Here is a 19682-nt window from a genome sequence, read left to right on the forward strand (position 1 = left end):
CCGAAAAGGGGCCTAAAATGGTCAGGATCAGGCCGCTGCTGAGCGGGAGAGTGATCCACCACCTGTTAGAGGTCCGACCCGGGTCGTTTCAGCCCCAATCCAGGCTGAAACGGGCCCGAAACGGCCGAGAGTCAGGTGGGCGGGGTCACCTGATATGTGACCTCTTTGGGGAACTGCCAGAACTGAATTCCTGTGCATTCCCCCTTGAAATGAGCCCTGGCAGCAGCTATTTTCAAAGCTACAGCTTTTCAATATATTTAACAACATACCGCTGTTAAATATGATGCCAAGCAATATTACAAAAATGAATAGTGAATTGTTTAAGTATATGGTGATGGTGGCAAGAGTAACATTTGCAGCAAAATGGAAGGCAGAAAAATGTCCAGATCTGAAGGAATGGAAGGACAAATTATATGAATATGTCATGGTGGCAGAACTAATATCTTATATACATAAGACTGATCTCAGAATTTCAAGAAAAATGGAAAGTATTTTTGACTATCTAGTTAAAAATCAAGAATAAGAAAGAATAAATTTAAGCTTAGATTAGAATAGAAAGTAAAGAGATCAGTGATCTATGTTTGTAACAAAATCACTATTAGATATGATGAAAGATGGTAAAGAGAATAGATATTTAAATAGAAGTGAAAAATCATGAATATATAAGACAAGTTCTATACACCTGTGAATCATATCACTTGAATGATTTTAGTTTATGTTTAGATGTATATGTTTAGTTTAGGTTTTATGTAGACAAAAGTAGTAGGAGATGATACTAGATGTATGATTTGGGTGATTGATCATATTTTTGAGTTTATTAACTGAAATATTTTTTTTAATAAGCTACAGTTTTTCATGAACTATACATAAGCACTTTTTCAACGTTCCATTGTTCGTTTTGTTTTAATATAATGATGCATTTATTGTTACAATTCTCAGAAGGCAGGAGAGTCCATGTGAAAGAAGTAGTTGGTGATTTCTCACATTCCTTCCAGAAACTCCCCTGTCCTGGAAAAATGTATTTCACCTGTAAAATACTAATGTTTTTTGTTACTGGCAGTGGGGAGAATTTCTGACTGTCCCATTTTTAAGGACGGTTGAGCAGGGAGCAATGCGTGAGAGCCCTCTCCTCCCTTCTTGGCAGGAAGTTACAGATCTCCAGTTCTCTACAGGACTGCATGTCCACTGTGGAAAATTACTTTCTTCGTATAGTTATATGTTTTCTTTTTAAATTTAAACATTTATTTATAAAAAATACAACAGGATCATTTTATGATGAGAAATGTGGCAATAAATACAATTCAAAGAAAAGGCAATTCTACACGGATACATTATGGCACAGAAAATTTTTAAAAATGCACCATCAAAACATGGGGGACTTCTATGGGCTCGGAACGTATAGTTATATGTTGTTTCCCACAGTGGCTTGTTTGAATCAAGTTACAGTTACAGTCTAAATCAATATGTGACATTCATCTCCTGCAGCGCCCCTTGGCTCTCATCAGCTCCTTAGTTACTCAGATCACAATGACAAAGTGACAATAGAAGCCCCAAACAGTGGAATTCTGCTGTCAACTGTACAACTGTGACCCATCAAGCCAAATGCAGCCCACCAGCCATGTATGGTGCTCACCACACGACTCCATAAACCTGTGCTTACTACCTGCATGGGCTTCAATAACAAAAGTTCTGTCAAGGCCTCAATATATGCCTAGCAAGCTGTAATATATATTTAATTAAAAAATACATTGTGCAGTTCTAGTCTGACTATTGTTTGCTCTCAGACCCAAGGATGAGTGAGTATCTTGGAATAGATGTGTACAATCCGGCTTTCTAGATCCAGTTATATAGCTGGATTTACGCCAATTCGGCATAATCCAGCAATGCTGGTTCACATTAGAGAATCCTGAACTGGGCCATTTCCCCACGTTCTAAAAATAGCACCCCACTCACGGAATGCTGGTGGCTTCTTCATGCGACAGAGCTGCCAGGGTTCCACGAGAGCCTAAGGCATGGAGAAATAGCCCTGGTTTGGGATAGCTGGATCTTGATAGGCCATATTAAACTGGGTTAATTCGGTTTAATCTGGCAAATGCAGCTGCAGCCATTGGCTTCTCCACACTTCTCCCCCCGCTTCTTTCCTGGTCTTTCATGGACTTTTCCCAGCAAGGGCGGGGGGCGGTGAGTGAATGAGTGAATTGCCAATGGTAAGAGAGAGTTTGGTTGTCACGCCAATCAAGATACTCTGATATGAGAGAGGTTTTTTCAAATTCTGCAAAGGAGATTAGAAGCAGCTGTGGCTCAGAACAGACTCCGTTTTGAGTCAGACTGGAGAAAATGTGCTGTGCCTGTGAGCACTTACTGCTTAGCCTCTAACTACTCTCTGCCTTGGATTCACTGCCTGCTTAGATTTTTGGATTGCTGTCTGCCTGGAGGATGACTGAGGACCTGCACTGCCTGCCTGGTTTGAGAGTTGTATAGACTCACTGTTTTTTCTTGACTTCTTGACAAGTGGGGTTGGCCTTGTGTCTAGGAGGGATAAAGTGTGGGGAAAAGGACAAGTTTTTTTCTTACAGACTAGCTTTTTCAAATTGTTTTTGCTGTTGTGGGGTAGTGCTTTTGTTTTTGCTAAATTGTTTGCAGTTAGTAGCTGTTTATTTGCTGCTGACTGTTCTTCTGGGTGGGCGCTTTTTTCTCATGTTGTTCCACGCATGCTGGTTTAAATGCAAGAGAGTTGCTGCTGCTACTTGCTATTTTTTACTGAGAGACTTGCTGTTTTTGTGGGGGGCTAGACATAGATTTTCTCTTGTTGTTGTTTCTTCTTCTGGATTAAAGGCAGAAGTTGCTACTTACTATTGTTGTTGAGAGTTCCTCTTCTGGTTTTGGGTGGGAGGGATTGGCTTTCACCAGGTGTGTTGTTCTGGGCTGCAGTTTTTGTTTTTGTTTTTTTGCCTAATGAACTTTTGGGGTGCTCTTGTTTGGTAGAGAAGTGAACTTTTCAGAAAGTTTTTTAACATAGGTTAGGTGTAGCCATTGTTAACAAACAAATACAAATTAATGTTTAGTTTATAGCGACTAACAGAGTTTTCTGCTTAAGAGGTTTGTATAGGAATTAACAAGGGTTCAGGTGTCGTGTTCCAGTAAATAAATAAATAAATACCACCTCCCCCCCCCCGCCCCCCGCTTAGTAAAAAAAATTAACTAGGTTGTTTCTGCCTTGCTCTGGGTTTCTTGGCTTCAGTGAAGGCAGGCCAGGTGCTTTAGAAAAGAACCAACGTTTGTGTAATGATTTTAAGTAAATGTGTGTATGTGTCTTTAAATGCTTGGTGTAGTATAGATGAAGAGTGGAGGTGAAAGAGAGGGATGAGTGAGTGATATGATTGGTTGATGACTGAGAGTGTGGGTGGAGTGAATGCAGTTTGAGACTGAGAGTGGAGAAAAAAGATTCAGTCAGGACAAGAGAGGCAAGCTGTGTGCAGCCTGAGCTTGTTTATGTTGTCTGAGAGAAATATAACCTGTGTGGAAGCCTGAACTGTGTGTTTGTGAAAGAACAGTCAGGGAAAAGCAGGCAAACTGTGTGTGCGCCTGAGAAATTAATAGCAAAAGCAGGCAAACTGTGTGTGAAGCTTGAGAGAAGATCTATATGACTGGGTTTAAGTAAAGTAAATTAAAGAATTGAGAAATACTCATTTGAAACCATCAAGTTTTAGAAATAATATGAAACCAATATGCTTCTTATAAAGATAAGTTTACTTTGTTTTTTTTATATCCCAGAGTATCTGTCATTCCTATATCCCGTTCCTTTCCTCGGCCACATAGTACCATGAAAAAGCCTGACCCTTGGGCATGTTACTCAAAGGAGAAATTTAAGTTATTCTGGAATTTAATTCCTGGTGGCAGCAATCTACCAAGAGGGGGCAAGAATAAAAAGCTTAAAGACCAAATCTACCCAAGAGAAAGAAAAGGGTCGTAACAGTTTGTACTGCCATAGGCTGACCTGTAGCCTGAATTTCATAGAGTTGCTTTATTCCTGAAGAGGAATTAAACTTCTTGCTAGTGTGAAGTTGGTTAATAGCACCTGCCTAAATAACACTTCTTAAAAAGAGATTTTTCCATCTCCAGGTTAGGACCAATACTATTGGTAAACTTTTAGAGCAGGTACTAGTCAGAGCATCTTTTTTTTTAAAAAAACCCTGCTTTTTAGCTAGGTGTTCTGTGGAGTTTGGTAAGTTTTTGTGGGTTAGTGTGCTGTGTTAATGAGTATAGCGTACAACTAGGTTCACTCCAAAACAGTACTAGTGTTAGTGGGGGACAGAATGAGCAAGAGGATAACACAAGCATCTGACAGGTCAGTGTTGGAGACAAAGACATTATCTGCATGACCAATTCATACTTCCACACCAGTTTACCTATCATAGGTTTCCTAAAAGGATCCTGGGAATAAAGAGTTGGTGAGACTACTGAAAATACTTTGCTAGCAAGCTCCAGTACTCCTTATTAACTACAAATTCCCAGGACTTGCTGGAGAATTTAAATCTATTGCAAAAAGATTTGCCACCATGGTCAAATTGAGCACAGCAAATCCTATTATAATTATCATTTATGATTTCTCCACCACTAATTTCGTAAACTAAATGCTTCACAGAAATTACAAAAGACACATCTCACAGATGCAAAAGGGAAAGGGCAGTGAAAATGACTGCAATCCTAATCATACTTGCTAGACTGGGAGTTGGTTACATTGAAATGATAGGATTTACTTCTGAGTATACATGCAATAGGACAAGTGGAAAGAAGATTCCTTTCCCACTGTTTTTTAAGTTATGAAATTAGAACAGAATATTAAGGGAGGAACCCCAAGAGGAAACATTCAGAACAAGAAATATTTGAAAAAAAGAGGATGAAAATAAATGCACGATGCAGTAGGAGCATTACCAGTCTTAAGCAAAACCACAAGAGGGCAGCATAATGCAAAGTATCCATACATTCTTATGGTTATTTCCAGGAAATTTCCTACCTCTGTTGGTCCAGCATACAACATAGGAGAAGGGAAGATGGCTACAACAGTTGACTTTGGATCCAGGATATGCTCCTCCAGCACTGCTGCATGCTGCTTCATGCGCCACTCAAGTGGCACATCATCATCCTTGGTCCATCCACCAAGGGGATGCAGGAGCAGCACAGGATGCTTGTAACCCCTTTCAAACAGGCGGCGTTTGGTATCCTGCATTAGCAGAGCATGTCCATTGTGCACAGGGTTACGCAGCTGGAAGGCAAACACTGCATCTGAAATGGAAGAAGAGTCAAATGCAAAACTTAGAGAGTTCAGGGCATGGTAAAACTGACTTGTATCACTGCAAACCCAAAAGGAAATATGATGCATCATCTATATTCAAAGTGACAACTTTTAATCTTTGCCAGCATAAACTTTTGTCTTTCAGCACATATAAAGATGCCTAAAATCATAGCAATTATCAAGCAATGATAAGCAATGTCATTTTGATTTGGGTATCATTCATTCCTGGGAGGTCTTGAACACTGATAGTTGCTTTAAAATGCACACTTTGTGTGCGTGCATGCGCACATGTGCGTGTTAGGATATAATAGTTTATTTAGGGCATGATCTATCCAAAGTTAAGTACTGTTTGATTCCACTAGTTTCAGTGTAAGAGAATAAAACTCTTTTTTATTCTTTCAAAAGCGTTTAAAAGGTGAAGCGTAACATCTTAATTTTACCCAAAAAGAATAATAAGCCATAAGACCTAGAGGAGAGTAGAAGATCTGTCTATCACCTAACAGTTATCAATGCTGATTGGCCTGTTGCAGGCCTGTTTTACATTTTTTCCTCAGCAGCTGAAATGTTGGACTTAGGCAGGGCTCATTGGCCAACTGGCTTCAGAGTATCAGAGTCACCACAGAGGAGACCCTGCTTCTTCCTCATTAAGTAATATGGGGATTTGGGATTACAAATGATATTCTATATTACAAATATGAATACTCACCAGCATTCATTTCCTTAAACTTCTGTCTCAGCTCCAAGGGTGCCAAGCGGTATTGGTCCAACCCATCATTCCACTTGATTCTCTCTAGCACGAGCAGATCTCCACCAGCCAACCAATCTCCACTTTCCATAACCATCTATCAAAAGGCATTTCCACCCATTAGGTCAAGAGGATACTTAAATGTAAGAAGTGGGTTACAACCTTTTAGCTAAAGTAAATGTCAAAAATGGTGTCATAGATCTGGTGTAGAAAAAGTCAGCCAGATGGGTAGTAGATTTAGAAGAGGCAAAAGGTGGTGCTTCTTGGCAGTATGCACAAGTAGCTTGTAGAACTCGCTGCAACAGAATGCATAGATGGCGCAACAGATGGCATAAATGGTGGACAGATCAATCACTTGCTATTAGCCTTGTCCATGATGGCTAAATGGACACTCCAAGTTCAGAGGCATATACCACTGAATGCCAGTTGCATGTGGGCAATAATGGGGAAGTTTGTCTTCTGTGTCTGCTTGTGTGCCTTTGGAGACATCTGGTTGGCCACTGTAGGAAACAAGATTGACCACTGGTCTGATGCCGCAGAACTCTTCTTATGTTCTTAAGAGGAAGAAGAGATCTCAACAGAGAGATTCTGTGGATGCTGTCTTTAAAACAGCCTAGCTGTAGCTTGGATGGTCAACCAGTGGCCACGGTTCCATACAGTGTTCTCAAGCATTTAAAATATTTGAGGAAAAAAATAATAAAATGTGGCTGCCAGGAAATTCAAGAAGATTGTTCACAACAAACTGAAGGATCATGGGACAGGCTGGGATAGAGAGGGAGTAATAAGTTGACCAAGGACTAGAGATAAGAAAGAAACAAAAAATCCAACTGGCTACTCCAAACTTTCACCAACAAATGTGTTTTACATAGGACAGGACAGGACAGGACAGGACAGGGGGGTAGTTTATTACTCTACCGCTTGAGAGAGAGTAGTTAACAGATTGGGGGCACTACCAAGGATGCCCTGTTCCTTGCATATTGTGGAACTGCAGAGCAGATCATCTCAACAGGTGGGCACATTGGTTCATATTTCTACAGCAAAAATAAAAGAGCATGTCTTGTGCTCACTTACTTTTACATGTGGATGTTTAGCGCAAGTGGTCCCCCACACACGCGCACAGCGTTCTTCTTTCCTGTGCTCAAAAAATTCAGGGTTTTTTAGTATTGCCACCCTTCGCCCATTGTAGTCCAGTGTAAATGCACTGCAACCTTCCAGGCGCTTCTTATCCTCAGCAGACACCGGAAGCACAATGGGAATGCTCAAATTAATAACGCCATCTGTTAAAAGAACAATGTCACACTTATAAATTAAGTTAAAATATGATATATTTGGCAAAAAAAGAGAGAGAATTCAATGGGTCATCTGAAAATACTCTTGAAACAGGAAGGTGACCATCACCTGGCAGTTTTTATAGATATAGGTTTCTCTGGAAATGGTTTCTGGAGATAACTAGACAGGTTTTTGGCAGTGCTTCAGAAACTCAGGTGAGTTTCTACAAGTGTTATTTGAACTTTGAAATGTTAACTGTAGGTGTACCATAGGGTTGGTTTTGCACATCTGATCTGCGCTAATGCTTAATGATGACCTGCTCTGCACATGCGTGTAAGTACTGTGTTAACATCTTTGTGGCGTCTACAGTGATGGTGCTAGAGGAACGGCTATTACTGAGTCATTCCATCGTTTAAAAGGTCTATTATGTACCCTCCTCCTGCATCAGACAGCAGTTTTCAAGATTACAGATGCAGTTTAGTTTAACACCTTTCTTCTCAGTATAAAACATCAGATTCAAATGCCACAGTAGGGACTGCAGACCCTGTGAATGACTGTTACTACTTCTGCAATCCATTTGCTTCTGTTATCATCTGGCCCAGGTTAGCTTGATCTCATCAGATCTTGGCTGCTAAGCAGGGTTGATCCTAGTTAGTACTTAGATGGGAGACCACCAAGAAAGTCCAGTGGTATACCACCATCTCTTGCCTTGAAAAAGCCAGCAGGGGTGGCCATAGATCAGCTATAACTTAACAGCACTTTACACAAACACATCTCAGCAGTACTTATGTGGCACTTGCTCCTTTAGCCAATTACTTGGATGCTTCAGACACACTTCCAACTTTTTCCTAGCCTTGGCCTCTCCATTTAACAGCTGCCCAACATACTTAAATAGGTGACCCTTTCCCCACCATTTCACCTGCTTATGGTTTGTACACCAGGAATTATCGACATGACAAGATGAAAGCTAGTTAAAAAAATTGCAACTCTAATATTCAGTACCATAGTGAATTGCCATAATTATTTACAATGCAATTCTATGCAGTTACTCAAGCCTACATTATTGAAATCAACAGTCATCTCTGCATAGGATTACACATTTATTCCTTCATGGCATCTCTATACTGCCACTCAAAAAGAATTCTGAAGCAGAGGTTTAGAGATATAAAAAATACAACAGACTAAAAATAAAATTAACACATCTGTAAGTCAATAAAATCTCACAGCAAGTCTACAAATCATCATATGAAAGATGATTGATAGCAACTTGCAGTGCAATCATAAGAAGAGTTACGCCAGTCTAAGCCCGTTCATTTTAGTGGTCTTAGACTGGATTAACTCTCTTTAGGATTGCGCTGTTGGTTAGCTGGATCTCTCCTCTTCTCCCTTATCCTGATTACAGTCAGTTAAAAGTTTTTCAGAGACAGTGGCAGGGATAGAAATCAGGGCCACCATATACCATATACTCTGTCTGGTACCCTGGTACCATATACCATATATCCTGTCTGGAGAAACAGTGCCGTGTCCCTTTAATAGAGGCTTCATGAGAAGTTATTTACAGATTATGTGATTTAGCTCCATGCCATGAACAACGTCCAATGTCCATTTTCATACATCAAGCCTCTATTAAAGGGACAGAATATCCCCCCCCCCCTCCCAGCCTTTTGGCAACCCTAGGCCTGGGTGCCATCAGTGGAAGAAGAAGCAGGGGACCGTGTGGCTCATCAGAGTCTATGGCACAAGGTCAGAACTGTATTCCCCCTGCTCCTCTAGGTGTCAGCTGTCTACTTTGTGAGTCAGCCAACAAGAAAAAGAATCATATAAAGACCCAAGGGATAGGCATATAAACCACCACTTGCTCTAAAATGGGATTGTTTCATATTTTGAACTTGTCATATCACATTTGTCAAAAAGACCATCAATGGCCTTAGGAAAGCAAAAAAGGCTATTTCACATGTAAAAACTTTTTGAACTACATGAATTTTCAAGCAATGAACTTTACCTGGCCTACTGTCACAATCTGCTCAGTTTGTGTAATTGAAGCAGAACTTTTACCTTCATCAGTAAAAATATAATTTGAAATATTGTAAAAATGTTTTGTTTTCCTGTAGAATCAAATGGAACTTACCCAACTTGGTTTGCTGGGTTTTTTCTCACTTTTTTGTTTGCAAATATGATAAACTATGTTTGACATTTTAAATTCATAATATGCAATCAATGAACAAATTAGAAATAAGTATGATGGTAACTTTGTTTAACCATTTAATGCAAATGATTTTCATTATGATTTGTGAGTTAATTTTAACAGTTGATGATTATTTCCGCTATTCTATACTATCCCTGAGATTGTCCGCTAGATTATCTCAACACTACATAGATTCTGCTCTCTGTATTTTAAATTTTATATTTACATTCCCTAAAACACTATCAGATATGTTGTCCATGAAATACCTGTTTTTAGATTTAATCCATGCATAATCAGCAACTTGTAAAAGTGGTATATTCATAATGCGATTCAATCAGATAGATTTTTTTCTGTACTGAAAACTTTTGACTGAGTCACTGTGATCCAACCAAAGGTCTTAGAAATTCATATTTTTTAAACTCCAAAACCCATCAGTCTCCCTAAAATCTGAAATTCATTGGTCAAATTCAAATTGATCTATTTGGAACAAATAATTGTTCTGGTTGCATTTTTGCATATAATTAATAAACAGCAGGCTAACTTCCAACCCACCAAATTTAATGCAAGCCCACCAGCCATATATGGTAGCCCATGAGGGCTGGACAAATCTGTTTCTGGTGCCTTGCCCAGGGCTGCAAAGATGAGAAAAGTGAAAGACATTAAGCATGTGGCAGGAAAATACATGGTGGACTGCATTTGGTTCAGTGGTTGACAAGTTGTGCAGACCTAATATATGCAGTGGAGTCGTTTAAGCATGTATAATTTTGAATGTCCTGCATAAGCTAATAAGAGCTTTGCTATGATCTTCAACATCATCAGGACTGAAACCTGTTATACCAAAAATGAGCCCTCTGTTTTCCAGCCAATCAAAAATTATAATAAGACCTGAGGCAAAAAATTTAACTGGTTGAACCATGAATATACTCATACTGATTAAATTTTTCTACATTGAAATTTCATTTCCATTGCATACTGTTTCTAACTTCTAGTCAATTTCTTATTTTGTCATTGTAATTACTTTCATATCATTGCAGAAAACAACTGAATACATACCAAGCTTGGATATATCAATTCTACCCCTTCCTGGCAAAATATAAACACAATTATCAAGCATATTTTAACTGCCACCCTCCCTCAAATAACCTCTATAATATCAATTTGATGACTCTTCCTAAACACATCTTTCTTCCAAGGAGCTTGTGCTGGGGTACGTACGAGCTGAACAATTAAGAGACATCTGCAGATGATGTGGATACAAATGTGCATCTGGATGTACAGCCTCCTCTGTATCATAATGTTCATCTGGGACTCCATGGAACTGCCTAGATTTGTCTCATGAATCATGATGTGTCCTGGGGCGCAGTAACATCCCGATTCAAGGACACTAGTCAGAGAGCCAGTTTGGCATAGCGGTTAAGAGTGGCGGGACTCTAATCTGGAACACTGGGTTTGATTCCTTGCTCCTCCACTTGAAGCCAGCTGGGTGACCTTGGGCCAATCACAGCTTCTCAGAGCTCTCTCAGCCCCACCCACCTCACAAGGTGATTGTTGTGAGGATAATAACTCCTTTTGTAAACTGCTCTGAGTGGGCGTTAAGTTTCCTGAAATCAAAATTTGCTATTATCAATATTAATATCAATATTAATATTAACAACAACAACAAGCTGCATGGCTACAGCTGGCTGAGAGTTATGCACTTCTCTCATTTTATCCTCTTTTAAGACGAGTAAAGCTGTTGGAGGGGCCATGGCAGAATGGTAGACCATCTGCCTGGCATGCAGAAAGTCTCAGGTTTAGTTCCTCACATCTCCAGTTTAAAGGATCAGGTAGAAGGTGACGTGAAAGACTTCTTTCGACCTAAGACCTTGGAAACCTACTACCAGTCTAAGTAAACAACCAATGGTCTTGTTCAGAATATGGCCGCTTCATAAGTTCATCATATGTAGCATGTTCATTATGAGTAACTGAATTAGGCCTCAAACATACATTCAGAGGAATAAAGTGTCAGAGACCTGAGGTAGTAGAATGGCCTGAAGCATTTCAGACTAAATGTGGAGAATCACGAAGGATCACATATTGGAATATCCCCCCGTATTAAAAACTCCCTGGAAAAAGAATTTTCTATTTGTATGGAGATTTTTATGCAAAGGAAGACACAAAGCTGGACGTTGCACCTTCACTCTCAAGAGGCACAATCCATTCTAACACCTCAGAGCCTCATCACCTCATTCATTCTCACATTCTATAAAAGAGGAATTGTCCATCCTACATTCCCCTCTGGTACAAAGGTTTTACAGGTTGTACTGTTTCAAACTGCTACCACTACCCCTGACTGCAAGACCTGCTTGACAAGAGATGACAATAGAACACAAGAAAAATGTATAAGCCCTACAAGAAGTAAAGTCTCCCTCAATCCACTTTCAGTTCTCTTACAAGTTATCTGCTCCCACTCTAATGTATGTTCCAGTGTTTTCAATTGGATTTTTTTTCATGACCAACAATTGCTAGAATACATCTGGCAAGTGATCCAAGATCACCCAGTGAGGTTCATGGGTAAACAAGGATTGAAACTCTATCCCTTGCCCCATCCAATTATATTTTATCTTTTATACCACAAATGGAAGGGGAAGGTGGTAAGGTATAGCCCAATGTCATCAGATCTTGGGAGCTAAGCAGGGTCAGTACTTAGATGAGGGACCACCAAAGAAAACTCAGCCGAGGAAGGCACTGGCAAACTACCACTGCTTCTCACTTGCTTGAAAGCCCCTTGTTGGGGTTGCCATAAGTTGGTTGCAACTTGACAGCATGTACATAGAATTGTACACCACAAATGGAAGTTTAAACCCTGAGACAATACAATCGGGGACATAAATCAACTATCTTCTCTGAGCATATTAACTGGTGTTTCTCAAATGTACTTTGACAACAGCACCCAATGCAGCATCAGAGGTTGATTCTAAAAACTATTCTTCATTTCAAGGGCAATTTGCCCACCAGAATATTCTTGACTGTGATCAGTATAGCTGGCATAAATATCCTTGATTGTGAGTGACTAGTATATTTTCCTTATTTGTTATCAACACTGACCTCAGAGTATTAATGCTAATTTTTATATAAGAAGCTGTTCTGCCTTCAGGTCAAAATGTAAGTCTCCTAAAATGACTTCTACAACTGAAGCTCCAGAAACGCTCATGTAGCAGCCATAAGTTCTAAAGGCAAAAGCATAAGAACTAGCAAATCATACCATCTAGCAAGGTGCCAAAATGCAGAACTTGCAAGTATTCCTTCTCACGCATAAACCCTTTCAGTGGAGTGGCCCAACCTTCACTCAGGACTTGAACCCACTGCAGATCCAGCTGAAAAGGTAAAATAAGGCAATTTTATACAGAGATAAGGACTGACTTCTTGTCGTGTTCTGCAAAAAGCCTTATTGTTATTTTCTAATTAACTCCAAGAAGCCATCCACATTTCCTGGGACCAAAACATACATTTCTCTAGATAATGGAAACTGCACATTGCTTTACTAAAAGATCATGAACATAGAGCATTTCTGATGTAGAAAAACCCATAAATAACCATTTACTAGAAAATGCCTATTATTGTGTGCAGGATAGACATGGAAGGAAGCCCCTGTACTGTGAGAATTCCCAGGACTGCAGTGTGTGCTCAGCCTATACAGATTTCCTCAAGGAGTTCCCCTCTTGCTTCAAGGCAAGGTCACACAAACCTTGTGTGTGCAACAACATTTCTAGGTACAAGGCCAAGAGAGGGGGTGCAGAAACAAGGTCCTTGTCTACAATCACAGTGATGGATCCTACAACCTGTAGATGGGAGTGAGGCTAGTGTGCTTGTTCACAAGCAGGGTACAGTTCTAGCCATATCCTGTGTGTAGGGTGACAGTGTTGGGGTGGTGGACAGTCAGCCTTTATTTACACAGTCTTACCCAAATTTCTGTTTCTTAGCCAATTTAAAATGCGACAGAATGTGTGGGATGGTACATTGAGAGTTGGCGTTTACATATGTCAATTGTTACCCAAATAGGAGGTCTCTTTAATTAGTTAAGAGAACTAGCATTAAAGGAGACACTGTGAGAGGGGATAACTAGGAATCTTCACCTATGTATACCAGGATTGTTCCCTTAGAGAACGCTCAAATAAATCAGGTAGATGTTCAATAGGAAAGGGTTTTTTAAAAAAAAATAAAATGCAATCGAACAAGCACAAAACACACACAGCACACATACATGGCTAGCCAAGAAAGAGAGCAAAATGGGAGAGAGTAATTTGGGATAGGGTGATAATTACCAGCCCTGAAGAAGGAGGGGTCTGAGGGAGCAGCAGCAAAATGACCAGTGTTTCATGGGGGGGGGGAGAGGGGACTCAAACATATCTGAGGGTGTATGTATGGGTCCAGAACACACAGACACGCACAGCCTAATTATAAGGCAAAACGTACCCTGCAGCAAAACTGACATCTTGCTCCCAAAAACAATACCTTAATGGTTTGTCTGGAGGTAGGACAATAACTTGGGAATAGACTGATGTGACTATCTGGGATGAATCATAGGTAAAAATATTGCTTGATGACCTGGTAAGTACCAGGCAGGAAGGCTATCAGATGACCTGAATAGCCAGATTAGGTAAGTGGGAGAGGAAAGGTGAAGGAAGGCATTGATTAGATTAGGCAGGGAGTTTCTCTCAGGAAGCCTTGTTATCCCTGCTTCTCTCCGGAGCGTGGGGGACTGTCAGTCAGTCATCCCCCTATGATTCATGGCTTGGTAACTTACCAGCCTCCAGGCCAGCTGGCATCCTCTCTTCCTGGGACCAGGCAGTGTCTAGGACTTATTGCAAGGGGTTTATGATATTCCATATCTATAAACTTCCCTTTTAGTATGTGCAGGGGGGTCTGAATGCTAACACAATGACACATCCATCAGTATACTAGGCTAGTGGCCATACCTGTATTCAGTGTCAGAATTAAGAAATACCAAAAAAAAAAAAGTGAGTCTGCAGGAATCCCTGATTGCAGAAGTAATAGAACATGGCCATCTGCATCCCTCCTATGAGGCTATTAACAGTATCCAAATCCAGGTTTACCTTTATTTCTAGCTCATGCTAGTATCGCTGCAGGGACTGAGTGGCAGGCTTGTAATACTAGACCTGTATTTCCAAGGGCAGAGTTGGATAATAAGTGACTGCATATGCAAATATTAGCCAGTAGATGGTGACATGTATAATCAGAAATGTACAGAGTACAAAACGGTTGAGAGATAACTTGCCAGAGAGAAGACTGGGTAAAATTAGATAAGATGTGTAACTAGATAAGATGTATTATTGGATCTTTCGACAAGTTTTTTTTTACAAAGCTAAATTTCAAGTGTGCACCATGGCCTCCCAAAAATAAAAGTTGGTAGATTAATGCTGAAGTTTCGGGGATCTTTTATTCTGGCGTGCTTCCGGTCCTTAACATTTCTTTACTGTGAGGCATAATTGACGACTGGGTACTGTAATTACCTGTAATTCTTATGTTCATCTGTAGAGTTTTATAGTCTAGGGCTGGGATTAGTGTGGTTGTATGTATTTTGTATTATGCTGTAATGTTTTGTTGGATTTTATCAGACTTATGTTTTGTTGATTTTAAGTGATTGATTAATCACAATAAATTAGTTATTGATGTGAACTGCTTCGAGCTCTTAACCAAAGAGAAGCTGAATAATTTTTTTAAAAAATATCAAAAATACTATGCTGCTATTACCTTATCCTTCCTTTCCAAGGCTAATCACATGGGCAAGGTGGTTTTGATAAATAAAACCTGGAGGGGTGGAAAGATTAACCCCCTCATCATGCAAGCACAATTTAAACCATGCTCCCTCTGTGCAATTAGGATCAACCCTTCTCTCAGCAAAGCTGTACTGAAAATGTTTCTGATTAAACTTGTAGCCACGTACTGCAAATGCAGACAGTTATCATTACACCATTATGTCCTTGGAAATGGGGGTTAGGCTATTGAAATCCCATCCTTTGATTTCTTCAGAAACCTGAGTTTGGTTAGAGCCTAGGTGGGAGACCTGCAAGTAAGATTGTAAAAGTCAAGAACACAGTCCATGTACTACTTTTATTAGGACCAACCCAATAAAACATAACAGTGTGCAAACTTTCACATTCCCTAGAACTCTTCATCAGATTTTTCAGGTCACTGTGATCACGCCAGGATATGGTGGAATTTCTGGGAGGCAAAGGAGGTTAAGGTCACTGCTGGCCAGGAGCCATAAAAGCATGAGGCAATAAAACCATTAAACTTCATAATAACAGTTCCTTCCAATGTTCTCATCCCCTGTTAACCAGTGAGAGTTCAGCCTCTTTTCAGAACAGAGAAAATGTTTGGCAGTCATTTTATTCTCAGGAGATACATCAATGATGTTGTGAGAGGTGTGTGTGTGTACACACTCCACTGTGAATACCAAGGAAGAAAGATAAGCTATAAATGCAATAAAAGCAAACAAACAGGTTTCTGCTGTTATTATCTTAATAAAAAGCAAGGTTTTTGAGCCCCTTCTGTAGCTGAAGCAGCAATGGCCATTTTCACACCACTTACCGATTGCGCAAAACTCCCGGAACGACGCGCCTTCCTGGAGCGATTTCCCATCATAACTCCAGTTATCGTGGGAAATCGCACCAGGAAGGTGCGTCGTTCTGGGAGTTTTGCGCAATCAGGTAAGCAGTGTGAAAACGGCCATTATCCAATGGTGACATCAAGGCAGAAGAGTCGAGTTCACTAACAAAAAGAGATCCTAATTACACATTGATGATTGCATACACGTCAGAAATATGGATCACTATCTAAAATGTAAGTATTCATCTATGTTATACTCCTGTCTTTCACAGTAGCCTCTAGCCCACAAGATATCATCACATAGTGAATTTGATTACCTATTTATCTATTTACCACATTTATGAGCTTCCTATCTGTCAGGTTCTCATGCAATGAATGATAAAGCGGCAGTATGTTCACAATTAAGAAATAACTGGGATCACTTTAAAATGCAATTCAGCCGGAGAAACAGCAATAAAAGTAGTTGCTATGACAAGCAAGAACAGGTTAAAAGAAGCCAGTACAATCTGTGCTCAGAAAGCTTTTAAAATAAAATTAGAAGAGTAATCAAAACACACAGCTTAGGTGGCAATGGTATTCCTTAACTGTGCCAAAGAAGGATATCAGACAGGAACTTTTGACTTTGATATGACCTTTGAAGCTGGATATATAGTCACTGTCTTCAATATATTAGGGTGATGTCAACCTTATCTGAAACAAGGTTTGTTTTAAATTGCTTTCTATTTGCATATTGTATGCTTTATGAATATGGATCTATTATTAACAGTCAAAGTTATCTATTAGGATGTATACGTTTTCTCAAGTACTGCATATTTTTGTTTTTCATAGTGGCTCATTTGGATGGGAGACCTCCAAAGAAGACCAGGGTCGCTATAGAGAGGCAGGCAATGGCAAACCACCTCTGTTAGTCTCTTGCCTTATCCTTATTTTTATGTGTCCTCCATCTTCATTTATATTTATTAATTTGCTTCATTTACATACTCTTTCTCCACAATGGGGATCCAAAGCAGCTTATATCTTTCTCCTTGCCTCCATATTATCCTCACAACAACCCTGAGAGGTAGGTTAGGCTGAAAGTGTGTGACTGAATCAAAGTTACACAGTGAGCTTCCACAGCAGAGTGGTGATTCGAACCTGGGTCTCCTAGATTATACTCTGAAACTCTAACCTCAACACTACACTGGCTTTTGGGGAGGGGGTGCTGTTGAAAAGCAGCAAGCAGCTGGGCCTGGGTGAGTCATGCAAGTCATATGGTACTAAGTCGTCCAGTGGTTGCTGCTGAGCCTGACCCCAATGAGTGCTCCCTCAAAGGCCAATAACAGCTCTGTCAGAAACCAAGCCTGGAATACTGGTTAATGGTTTCCTAGCAACAGCCACTGAGGACATCTGGTTAAAGCTTTAGGTGCTCCTTTTATAATGTTCGTGTTGTTTTTTAAATTTTCAATGTATTTTTTTAGATTTTTCTGGAAACCTGGAGCATTTTTCAGGTGTGCAGAAAGATCTCTCTTGTCTGTTCAGGACTCCAATCTCTGGCTGTAAGTATCCTCAGATCAGGGCCACTTGGCTATCAGTATATAAGATATGTATTTTGTAGTCTTTAACAGACTTCATTCTATGTACTTCTCACCTAAAATTTTACAGTTAAAAAACTTGGCTTCTCAAAGATAGCCTAAGATGTCTGAGGCAGAAAATCCAAATGTCACTCTGCTCATACAGGTAAAAAGATAATAATAAACAACATAATTGACAACCTGCTACCCTTCAACTATACCTTCAGAACTGCCACCTGAGATTATTTATTTGTTTATTGAAATATTTATAGCCCACTGTTACGAGCCCCTTTCCTTCTCAGTTAGACTTTTCCTTTAACCCTCTTATTACACCCACTGGGTAGATTGCCGCCACCAGGAATTATATTCCAAAATAAATAATTTAAATTTCCCTTTTAATAACGTGCCCAAGTGTCAGGCTCCTTCATGGGACTATGTGGCCCTGAGGATAGGAATGGAATATATAGGAATTATAGATACCTTAGGATTTAAAAAAATCAAAATAAACTTTTATTTTTACAAGAAGCATATCGGTTTCACCCTAATACTTAAGCTTGATGGTTTCAAAGATAGTTCTCCATTCTTGAAGTTTCCTCACATAGGCTCAGTCACACAGATATATATAACTTTCTCTTTCAGGTGCACACACAGTTTGCCTGCTTCAGATAAATTAATCTCTCACTCAGATACACATAGACTTTCTCTCAGGCGCACACACAGTTTGCCTGTCAAAACCAGAAAGCAGGATGAACATTCTCTCACAGACACACACAGTTCAGGCTTCCAGACAGGTTGCCTAAATGAACTAGAATGAGAATCTCCTCAGGCTTCCACACAGGTTGCCCGCTCTGCCCAGACTCCATATTTCTCTCTCAGAAATATATAGACACTCTCAGGCTGCACAGACTGAATCTTTTCTCTCCACGCAGTAACTAAAAACTGCAGTTCACTCCACCCACACTCTCAGTCATCAACCAATCATCTCACTCACTCATCCCGCTCTTTCACCCCCACTCTTCACCTGTACCACACCAAGCATTTAAACACACACAGAGACTTAAAATCATTACACCCACCTTTCGCTGGTGGCTCACCACAACCCTTACAAGGGAATTATCATACTTTTGATCTCATTACTCTTCCTCAACCAAGAAAATGTCTGCAGTTTAAATCCCATTAAAAACCTCTCGCAAATAAAATGTTTACAGATCCTTCTAAAAACGTTTAAAGATGGTGCCTTCCTCACTACTGAGAGCAGATTTCCAAAAGGTGGGAGGCACTACAGAGAAGGAATGGGTTTAGAATCGATCTCCTACCTTAGTAATCTTTACAGAAGGCAATGTATTCGCTTCAGCCTGTGCCTGTTCTACCTTATTTTCTGGCACAAACAGCTCAAGAACATCCTTGATAGCAGCAGGAGGAACAATGCTCTGAAACAGCAAAAGAGGATGTAAGACTCAAGTAGAAAACAGTAAGCGTGAAGAAAAAAATCTAAAAACAAAGGCATTTGAATGTTTCAAGATAAAAACAGAGCACCTGTTCTTGCAAGAGATCGATGATCTGCTGAATGCACTCCGATACTGAAGATACGTTGGTTTTCAGTACAAGTTCTGGCATTTCAGGTTTTTCATACTCAGAGTCAATTCCAGTGAATCCTACAGATAGTTAGCAATTTAGTTAAGACAATAATATAGAAATCAAATGGTAAAAACTGCAAGTAAATACGTTCTTTTTTAGGAAGGCAATGTTTAAGAATTATGTTTATACAACAGTATCAGCTTCGGGAGACCATTTATAATAACAGTTTATTTGCCTATCACTCTTCTGGACAGATTAGGGCCCACCCAGAGAGGCGAAAAAAGTCAGTGATATAATCAATTTTATATGTCCAGTATCTATGGAGAAACATTTGTTTCCTGATGCTGCAAAGGAATACAATCCTGTACAGAGCCATACCCTTCTACGTCCACTAAAGTCAATGGGTTTATAAGGGTTTAATTCTGCTTATGACTGCACTGTTAGCTA

At 39.9% G+C, this 19682-nt stretch overlaps 1 protein-coding gene across 2 annotated transcripts in view; it reads right to left on the bottom strand.

Moving 5' to 3' along the window:
• Positions 1-19682, bottom strand: part of PAPSS2 (3'-phosphoadenosine 5'-phosphosulfate synthase 2) — a 60213-nt gene that overhangs the window by 5820 nt on the left and 34711 nt on the right. Inside the window, exons 5-11 of one of the 2 annotated variants that reach the window (XM_054982584.1) lie at positions 19194-19312; positions 18974-19087; positions 12740-12851; positions 10549-10578; positions 7113-7318; positions 6003-6138; positions 5018-5286 (exon numbers count right to left, since the gene is read on the bottom strand). In XM_054982584.1, the coding sequence (XP_054838559.1) occupies positions 5018-5286; positions 6003-6138; positions 7113-7318; positions 10549-10578; positions 12740-12851; positions 18974-19087; positions 19194-19312 (986 nt within the window). The remainder of the gene's footprint in view (positions 1-5017; positions 5287-6002; positions 6139-7112; positions 7319-10548; positions 10579-12739; positions 12852-18973; positions 19088-19193; positions 19313-19682) is intronic. The other variant, XM_054982585.1, reaches the window with a different exon arrangement.

This window comes from Eublepharis macularius, chromosome 6 (genome assembly GCF_028583425.1).
Source record: "Eublepharis macularius isolate TG4126 chromosome 6, MPM_Emac_v1.0, whole genome shotgun sequence".
Lineage (NCBI taxonomy): Eukaryota > Metazoa > Chordata > Lepidosauria > Squamata > Eublepharidae > Eublepharis > Eublepharis macularius.